At 41.1% G+C, this 10,614-nt stretch overlaps 1 protein-coding gene across 1 annotated transcript; it reads left to right on the top strand.

The window, feature by feature from the left end:
- Positions 1-1,565: 1,565 nt before the first annotated feature.
- On the top strand, positions 1,566-4,260 carry LOC134386516 (oocyte-expressed protein homolog). Its single transcript, XM_063108723.1, has 4 exons — positions 1,566-1,640; positions 3,050-3,247; positions 3,389-3,568; positions 3,945-4,260. The coding sequence occupies exons 2-4, from the start codon at positions 3,058-3,060 to the stop codon at positions 4,019-4,021; spliced, it is 447 nt and encodes a 148-aa protein (XP_062964793.1). The 5' UTR covers positions 1,566-1,640; positions 3,050-3,057; the 3' UTR covers positions 4,022-4,260.
- Positions 4,261-10,614: the final 6,354 nt, after the last annotated feature.

Here is a 10,614-nt window from a genome sequence, read left to right as displayed (position 1 = left end):
AGTTATTTCATCTGGCCAACCTAAGGAGTCTGACCTAAGCTTGCCTCATCCTGTATCATTGTGAGAAGCACCTACCAAGGTGTGTGATGTTCCAGTGACACCAAAGGGCAACGTAGACCTAGACAAGTGTCAATGAGGGCCCACTTTGAGGCCCAGGAAAGTAAGTGTCCTTATATCTCTCTCAAAAACTACATATCAGAGGGCACATATTTTGAAGACCTACTGCACAGTGAGGATCAATGCTGTAACATGTCCCTTAAAACAACCACTAGTCAACTGAGGTCACTATAAACCTTAAGACTGAAGCCCCAAAACACTGGAACCCATATTCTACTGTAAAGCTAGGACTTACAGACCCCTCGAGTCTGTTGCACAGATTGGGTTACAAACGTTCCACATGCAGGTCTATGAGCTAGGTAATAGAAAAAAAAACGGCTCTGGGAGCCGTGGGTATAGAAAAATGAATGGGTTTTATTTATATCTAGGAGCAACTGTCCTAGTAGCTTCTCTGAGAGTTCTGAGAAGCACTGTGGACCAGAGCTGTTAGTCTTTTATACTTAAGTCCACAACCCTGGACACCTGGGTGCCCATACACAATTCACATTAAGTAGTAACAAGGAACACCTGAGGATATTTACAGCAAATGCTTGGCAAGATTCTGAACATCTGAGGGGCCCTGACATTTTCCTATTTTTCCCAACATCTACAAAGAAGGATATCCTCACATATGTCCAGAGGTTGGGAGATACACAGCAAGTGAGAAAACTGAGGGCAGCTCCAGGCCTTATATTTTCCTGAGTCACCTCTGGCTTCCAGCTCTTGTTTCTGATAAATTCTCAAACTACATTTTCCATTTTGCCTCACATGTGCTGTTTCTCTCCATTGCATTGCACTGCCAGCCTTCACTGCAGCACACCCACCCAATCCTGACTATTCCAGACTCAGGGATTATATGTGCAGCAGGATTTTGCTGAAGGTTTAGGGTAAATAGAATGGAGATTAGTAGGTGATCCATCACATGGCAGGTAGCTGTATTAGTGAACACCTTAAACCTGAACCACTGACATTCCTGTTTTTAAATAGCCCCATGCCAGCTCTGGCACAAGATAATTTTCGCTGGTTGTTGAGTTCATTTGTGCTCCAGCCACTCTCCCTATTACTTGAGCCCTTGCCCCTCCATTCACCCTCCACTTCTGCTCCCTAGCTTGCTGGCTCCAATCCTCCAGTTTCCTGTCATTTCATGTGTAGAGCAATTTAACCACTTAATGAAGCCCTGCTAATGCAGACCCAGTGCACTATGTTCAAAAGACCTTACCTTCATAACCAAGCATGCTCATTGTCCTAGTTATGTATTGCTGAGAAACAATCTGCTCCAAAAGCTGGGGTCTTAAAAACAACAAAAATTCTTTGTTTAGCTCATGAATCTGCAATTTGGGCAGGGCTCAGCATGGAAGGTTTGGCACTGCAGATTAGAAACTGGAGAAACCACTTCCAAGATGGCTCACTCACATAACTGGCAAGTTAATGCTAGCTGTCAGCTGGGAGCTCGGCTGGGCCTGAGAACCAAAGACTTCCGTTTCTCTTCATCTGGACCTCCTGCTACTTGGGCTTCCTTAAAACATGGTGGCTGGCTTCCAACAGTGAGTAACCCAAAAGACACGAAGCATATACTGCCAGTTTCTTAAGGCCTATCTCAGAAACTGAACATGGTATCACTTTTACCATGCTCTATTTGACAAGATATCACAGAACACAGATTCAATGAACAGGAACATAAATCCCACCTCTCAATGGCAAGAGTGTCAAAGAATTTGGGGTCATTTTAAAACCATTATACTATTAAGGGGTGCTTTAAAACAGCTACTTTTAAAAAAGGAATTCTAGAGTCAGTTCTTAGATCTGCATAGGCTCAGTCAAATATTCTAAAAAATATCTAGAATAGGAGTAGTCTATCCAAGGTTTGGTGGGCATGCTTTTTTGTGTGTATTGGGAAATATGTTGGAATCTAATTGGGAAATCACTGTTGTACTTCCAAGGTGGAGGGAGTAAATTTTCTGCAGAAAAGAATGAATGCTTGTTATATGCCAGGTGTTCTGATTCATGAAGAGGTTAGGATTTTAGGAAGTCTCTAAATATGGTGAGCATGCCTGATATGCTGATGAAGCTATCTAGTCTAAGCCTTGCCAAAGGCATGGAGATTGAAAGAGGAAACTGGCTAACAGCCACAAAGAAGAGATCCATGTCAGTGACCCAGCATGGGGCAGGCAGGGGACCAAAGAGGGCTGGATGTGAACAGGACCAGGAAAACCAGGGCAATAGCAAGAAACAAAGTAAAGAAGCTGTTTGGTTGTGCAGGGGCCAGGGGGCTACTGAAAGGCAGTCAGGGGGAAAGTGGGGAGAAGCAGCATGGTCAAAGTCCTTCTTTGATAAGAAGTTTATCCAACAGAAGTGCTGTGAAAAGACAGTCATCGAAAGATATAGCAAAAACTAATATTTTTTCTGCTCTTTGAAGTTATAACCTGATCAACCAATCATCCCTTGAGTATAGTCTTCCCTAAAGGCTTATATAACTTCAGCACTACCGGACAGAGTAAGAATAGGTTCATTCAAGTCAGATATACCTGGGTTCAAAACCCTCTTCTACCCATTACCATCAAGTTACTTGCTTCTCTACGCCTACATCACCTTCTCTGTAAAGTTAGTTTAATAATAGTGTTTTACATTATTATATAATACAAACACGCATTATAATATTCCAGTATAATATATAATATGTGACATTTTCACAATGTGAGAATTATAATATATATTACCCCTAGCCTGTAGCTGGCATTCAGGAACTATTAACTACTACGATATATCTCTCCATTCAAATTTATTGCCGTACAGGTTACTTAGAAAGCACTCGAACTAGCCTGGAGGAGTTTCCAGGCCGCGAGAAGGGGCGGGGCTGGCCCGACACCATAAAAGGGGGCCGGCGGCGGCGCCTGGGTCCCGCGGAACTCTGGCCATAGCCACCCAGTGCTGCTTCTTCCTCTTCGGGCTGCAGGTCCCAGCATGGTCGACGACGCTCGTGCTGCTGAGGCCCAGCAGGACAAAGGCCCGCAGGCCCGCGCCCTGGCGAGGCTGCCCGGGTTGCCGCTCCAGCCACCTCGGCTTCGCGTCCGGCCGTGGTGGTTTCCGGCGCAGGCGCTGAGCGACCCTCTGGTGTTCCACCTGGAGGCCTGGCTGGCGGACGCTGTCTTCGGTGAGGCCCCTTCTCCCCCCCGGTCCGCAGGCCGCGCGTGGCGCTGTGAGGCCCGGCTGCCAACTCTTTTCCCTCCCCAGCTACGTGCCCTGCAAATGACCTGTGGCCGTGCCACCCCTCAGTCTCTCCTTACCTGTTTAGGCCCTGACCGAGCCATAATTCCAGAAATGGAGTGGATGAGCCAGGCCCTGCTGACGGTGGATATAACAAGCTCCAGGAACCTAGTGGAAATCACCGTCTTCGGACGGCCCCGAGTACAGAACCGGGTGAAGAGCATGCTCCTGAGCCTGGCATCATGGCACCGAGAACATCGTGTCCGAGGTCAGGGTCTTTGAGAACCTGCACGTGGAGGAAGCCACGGGTGACCCTTCTGGCCATACTCGGCTTCCTTCAAGCCTCCCTTAACCTTCTCGAAACTAATTGCAGGAAGCTATACGCAGTCCCTGGGTAGGACCTTGGGAAAGTAAGCGGTGGTCTGACGCGTTCCGCCCATCACTGGCCAAGCCACCTCTTAGCTGGGCTACACCGCTATTCCCAGATAGATCCCAGGCTCAGAGCCTCCACCCGAGAAACGATGTTGCCAGCACCTCCTCTCTTCCCCTGGCTGCCTCCAACTAGCAACCCCCAATAACCGGCTAGTTTGAAATAGCGAAGGTTTTTCCTTGTTAATGGCTGGTATCAATTGCTTCTCCTCCAGCTGAGAAGATGAAACGACTTGAGGAGTTCTTGAAGTCCCGTGCATCAGATTCCCACACTCCCCAGCATCCTATTTAAAACGGCATGATTATCGTTAGGAGCTTTACAGGAACAGTCCTGCTTCTGCTACTAAAGCTGAAGAGAAGCAAGTATACTTAAGTCTCTGCATACCTTTTTCCGGTATCCCGATGGATAATGGTTTATTTTGTTGCAAATGCGAGTTTGTAGAGCTGTCCTAATGAAGAAATGGATTTATTTGTCCAATGACGTAAAGATCTTTGCTCATTTAAAATAAAGCAAATTTATAAAGGAGAATACTCAAATCACTTACTGGGACTTGTATTTACAAAGGTAGTGCATATTCATTGAAGGAAATTTGGAAAATATTAAAACACCTAAAAAGTAGGGAAAAATATTCTTAATCACTCAGACCCACTATGCAAATTGCCTCTAGAAGATAATTGTAAGTGTATTTATACTTTACATGCTATTTTTAGTCTACTTTTTCATTTCCTAATATAAACCTATCTCTTCCAATATTCTTGGAGGAATGATTTTTAACACCTGTATCTCATTTTCTCATATGGCTGTATCATATTAAGCAATCTCATATTTTTAGGTACTTAATTTTAATAGTTTTGGCCTATGATATGAAAAATGCTGCAATGAATCCTTGAACATAAATCTTTGTAAGCATCTCTGATTATTTCCATGAGATAAAATCCTCTAATTAGAATTACTGAGTGAAAGGGATTGAGCATTCTTAGAACTTTTGCCACGTGGGATTTTGAGATGTCTTCCTCCCATCTCCCAGCTCTTCCATCCCCAACACTCCTAAATTTCAGTTTAGAAATATTCTATTCTGAGGAGCCACCACGCAAGCACTTCACTTGTTTAAAGATGTAAGAATGAGAGGCTCCTTGTGATATGCAGAAATACATATTTCACTGCAGAAAGTACAATCTCTTACTTTCATACCCCTCACTCCCCAGTTTACAAACATCAGGAAAGACTAATGGCCTTCTGATTAAGTGCCTGTCGTCTTCCCTGGGTCAAATTTCTCTAGAGCAGGGCTCTCAAAGTGTGGTTCCCACACCAACAGCATGGGCTTCACCTGTTTTCAGTGCAAATCAGTAGTTCACCTCAGGGTTGTTGAATCAGGAATGGAGCGGGGTGGTGAGGAGCAACAGTCTGTGATTTAACAAACCCTCCAGGTGATTCTCATGCAAGTTTGAGAACCACTTCTCTGGACCACAGGGCACTGGTGACACAGGTTGGCTAACTTCCTGGAGGGCAACAGGAAGGCTGATATTCCTCAGTAGCGAACTCTGCTCTTGACCCATCATGTTAGTGTAGCAGTCCCCGGTGAGATATTCCTTCTCCAATCCTCATTTTCCTCAATCATTTCTTTCTTTAAAATGGAGACAAAAAATGCCTGTCTCAGAGTTTTTGTGAACATTTTTTAAAGACAGTGCTTAAGAGAGATTTTCCTTCCTTTTTTTGGTAAAGTTAATCTAGCCTTTATTTTTACCCCTTTATTTTTATTTTTTCCGTTTGAGGGGAGAGTAAGTTTCTTTGCTATAGAGGCTCTGACAGAATGCTGTCGCCTTCATATGACACCTTGCCCATTCTGAAGAGCAGTTCACATTATGATTGCCCGGACATTTACAGGGAGTAGCTCAGTGGTTACTGAGCGAAGACTACACACTGCATGGAGGATCCTAAAGACTATATACGTAGACCTGAGCTTAAGAAGCTCACACATTTGGGAAGAGAAGATATTTGCCTAAGAAAAATAAATTTTTTAAACTAAAAACAATGACATGAGGCAACAGAAGGGCAGTCACTCAAGTTGGTATGGTTAATTCCCAAGTGGGTGGTGTATGTACCAAGCATGCTAGGAAGCTAGCGTCTTCATAGTTGGCAGCTTATATGTGCAGGAAATGTGATGGGAGCGGGGCTCGGTAGGATACATTTGGGCAGAAGGGCAGGGGGAAGGATGAGAACAGAAGAACATACAGCCAAGGGAATTGAATTCCAGGCTTGGCTCAGACTGGATTCTGGGGGTAGTATGTGTAATGGTTACATGCTTGAACTCTAGAGTGAGGCTCCCTGGTTAAATCCTGACTCTGCCCTTCACCAGCTGTGAGACATTGCATTTACCATGTCTCCCGTAGATCTCATTAAAGAGCTAATGTCTTTTTCCTGACTGAAGAATATATGAGAACATCTCCACCTTTAAGCACCTCTTTGTATGTCAACAACTTGATTCATCTCATAGTGAAATCTTACTCCACGACTGTGTTTACATAGTTAATCTTCAGGCAAATTGAGAGGGAGAAGTATAAAAAGAAGTGTGAATAGATAACCAAAAGAAGATGGAGGTGATTCACTAACAAAAGAAATTGGGTAGTTTATACATAAAGCTTATTCTGTAAAGAGAAGATCCATACTTTTGAGTGTGGTCATAGAAGATTATGGAAGGAATATGTCTAGTAAAAATAGAAGAGTGAGTATAGTTGTCAGATTTATGTGATGTTCCAAGTCAACTGTGAATAAATTTAACTTTCATGTATAGGAAGGTAGCAAAGAGTTTCTAATGTCATTGTAGATCAACTATAATTCCATGATGGAAGGTAAATGATTAGCTGAGGTACCTCCAATGGTGGAATTTTTGTGTATCTCAGTTTTTACATTATTTTCTAATCTCAAATAGAATTTGCAGTTGTACAGCAGGCTCTCTTGAGAGTATACATTGTTTGTCTGCACACTGAAGCTGAAGACAAATAGACTTGACTCTATCCTGGGGTTTTAGATGTTATGCATAGTGAAGGAAGTTGATACACGGCCAAAGTAAAGAGGCTGATTCTGGTTAAGTAGCAGATGTAAAGAAGTCATGTAGCCTAGCTCAAATATCACCTCCTTGATGATGTTATCTTTATGCTTCCTTAGGATTTTGAACACATTTCTTTTACAACACTTATACCATTGTACTAAATTATTTTTAGTTGTATTGCTTCCCTCACTTCACTAAGCGGCTTTCTTTTTTATTTTTATTTTTTTATTTATTATTAGCGTATTCATTCATACAAATCATGATATTTCTTTATGCCCATTGCCTAACCTATCATTTCCCGAGCCCCCTCCCTCTTTCCCCCCATCTCTAGTATCCTTAGGTTTGTTCTTGCCTTCTGAAAGTTCAACATATTGTTGTGGTCTTTTCTTTCCTTTATTCCTTCCTTCTTCCATCCTTCCCTCCCTTCCTTCCTAGCACCCAATTATGAATGAGAACATGCAGTATTTCTGTTTCTTTGTCTTATTTCACTTAACATAATTTTCTTGAGGCTCATTCATGTTGCTGCAAATGGCAGAATTTCTTTCTTTTTTATGGCCGAGTGGTATTCCATTGTGTATATATACCACATTTTCTTTATCCAGTTGTCCATCGATGGACACTTAGGTTGGTTCCATGTTTTGGCTATTGTAAATAGAACTGCAATAAACATGGGAGTGCAGGTATCCCTTCAACTAGGGTGAGATGATTTCTCAATGTGGTTTTAATTTGCATTTCTCTGATAACCAGTGATGCTGAGCATTTTTTCATGTACCTGTTGGCCATTTGTATGTCTTCCTTTGAAAGTTGTCTGTTCATCTCCTTTGCCCATTTTTAATTGGATTATTTGGTTTTTTACTGTATAGTTGTTTCAATTCTTTGTATATTCTAGATATTAATCCCTCGTCAGATGTATAGTTTGCAAATATTTTCTCCCATTCTGTAGGTTATCTTTCCACTCTGTTGTTTCCTTCCTTTGCTGTGCAGAAGTTTTTTGGTTTAATATAATTCCATTTATTTTTTCTTTTGTTGCTTGTACTCTTGAGGTGAGGCAACGTATCTTGCTTTCCTTTTTTATTCTAGTACATTTCTTGATCCTAATAAACAGTCCATGTTGTGTAAGACAAATGATTAAATAAATTAACAGATTGTAGGAAAGGACCCATCATATAAGTTTGGGCTGGGTTTCTTCCATTTCCCCCTTCAAAGCTGCTTTCCACCTGCTTTGTGTATAGTCTGGATCAATAGGCACTCTTACCCTCTGGATTCTGGCTCTTCCAGCCAATGAGTACTTTCAACAGGAGATTAGAAGAAGGAAAGAAAGCAAAGTCAGGGTATTTGTTTCCCTAGTTCCCTCCTGGTGGAGACAGTGAGAGCTGCTTGTGTCTGTTAGTCCAGGACCACAGCTCCACACAGTTTATGCTGTCTGGGTGCCAATAATCACTCCCTTCCTTGACCTTATAGGACCTGCTGTGATGAGCCTAAGAATGCTCTGTCATCCCTTCTGGTTTCCCTATATCCTGCTTATATCTTTATAAAGTTTATTGAGCTTTTTTCAAATTACCCAGTTTTAGTTTCATGTAGTGACCCTATTTTCCGTAGGGACTTTGACGTAGAAGGAGAAATAGATGGTGACGGAGGTGATGACTAAAAAGAGGTAGAAGTTTAGACACATACTGACATTTTGATCAAGTCCTGAAGAAGGATAATGACTGAGCTGGAGTGCAGTCTTCTGGTATTTTCTTCCCTCAAAAATGCTATCCATTTTGCTTATGTGGATTCTTCTTACTATTTTCTTCAAGACTTTCTATGGGAACTTTCTTGTCTTGTGGCTGAGTTCTATACTATAGAGGTGCGAATTATATAGTGTGTAAATTATATCTCACTTAAGCTATCATCAAAAAAAAATGCACATTTGCTATATAGATTAAAACCTCCCTCCAGGGATGAAGCATTCTTCATGGAGGAACACTTGGCAAGGAAAAAAATAGAGTTCTGAGAGTGAGCAAGGTCTTCTGATACCATCAGAGAAAGAGCCTCAAGAACCACAGAGAAAGAGCAGTGACTCTCAGAACTTTGTAATATAACTTAAAGCTTTGTAGCTGCTGTTTCATGTTTGTAATTTTTATAACCTTACTGTTTGAATTCTTTCAGCAGCAAATCTTTAACACCAAAAGGATCTGGGAAATATAGTACAAGGGGACTTCAAATGGTTTGTGGAAAAATGGAATTAAAAAATAAAAATAAAAATATAAACTTTCTCAACTTCAAGACACTTTTGTAAGCAATGAGACCAGCCATTTAGTCTATCCCTAAAGAACAATGGTCTTCAGAATTTAGTCATGTCAGTTCAGTGTTGTAGACTATTAACTGAAGGAAAATGGTTCTCTTTAAGTATTTTTTAAGATTAGGAAACAAAAAGAAGTCAGAAGGAGTACTGTAAGGTAGATGTCTAGTGTTTTCCCATTGAAACTTTCGCAAAATTGCCCTTATTGATAAGAGGAATGAACAGGAACATTGTCATGGTGATGAAGGACTCTTGAGCGAAGCTTTCCTGGGTGTTTTTCTGCTACAGCTTTGGCTAACCTTCTCAAAACACTCTCATAATCAGATGTTAGAGTTCTTTGACCCTCCAGAAAGTCAATAAGCAAAATACCTTGAGCATCTCAGAAAACTGTTGCTATGACCTTTGCTCTTGATAGCTGTGTTTTTGCTTTGATTGCACCACTTCCACCTCATGGTAGCCATGGCTTTGATTGTGCTTTGTTTTCAGGATCATACTGGTAAAGCCATGTTTCATCTCCTGTTACAATTCTTTGAAGAAATGCTTCAGGATCTTGATTCCACTTGTTTAAAATTTCCATTGAAAGATCTGCTCTTGTCTGTAGCTGGTCTAGGCACAACAGTTTTAGCACCCATCCTCAGTGGGAAGTTTGCTCAACTTTGATTCTTCAGTCAAGAATTGTGTAAACTGAACGAATTGATATATCTTGTGGTGTTGGCTATTGTGTCTGCTGTTAATCATCAGTCCTCTTCAATTAGGGTCCAAGCAGGATTAATTTTTTCCTTGCGAATTGATGTGGGTAGTCTGCTACTGTGTGCTTCATCTTCAGCATTGTCTGGTTCCTTCTTAAAATGAGTTATCTGTTTGTAAACTGCTGATTTCTTTGGGGCATTGTCCCCCTAAACTTTTCTTAAAGCATCAATGATTTTACCATTTTTCCACCCGATCTTCACAATCAATTTGAGGTTTGTTCTTGCTTCAATTTTAACAGAATTCATGTCACTCTTATAGGAGCTTTTTTCAAACTGATATCTTATTCTTCTTAGTGCCTCAAAGTAGATCATCTTCAGACACATTGTAACAAGTTAGTATAAGTTTATTTTGGTGCAAAAAAAGTTCAAAAGCCATGCATAATTTTTTCATGATATACATTTTCCATGAACTTTTTGAAGAACCCTCATATAATGGGTTCAGAAAGCAGCTTCTGGGGTGAGACTACTTATATTTGAATCCTAGTTCTACCTTGTGCTAAGTGGGAAAATGTCTTCTGTGGGGTAAGTTAAATGTCTGTGCCTCTGTTTCTCCACCTATAATTGTACTATCCAATATTACAGCCCCTAGCCACATGTGACTATTGAGCGCTTGCTAATCAAAACTGAGATGTGCTGTATACATAAAATAGCACATTTTGAAGACCTAATCCTTCCCCTCAAATAGAAAAACCCATTAATAACTTTATATATAAATTGCATATTAATATAATAATTTATATGTATTGGCTTAAATAAAATACATTATTAAAGTTTAATTCATCTGTGTCTATTTACTTTTTTA

This window comes from Cynocephalus volans, chromosome 9 (assembly GCF_027409185.1).
Source record: "Cynocephalus volans isolate mCynVol1 chromosome 9, mCynVol1.pri, whole genome shotgun sequence".
In the NCBI taxonomy this organism is placed as follows: domain Eukaryota; kingdom Metazoa; phylum Chordata; class Mammalia; order Dermoptera; family Cynocephalidae; genus Cynocephalus; species Cynocephalus volans.
Note: the sequence above shows the minus strand (reverse complement) of the source record. Positions and strands in the feature narration are given on the sequence as shown.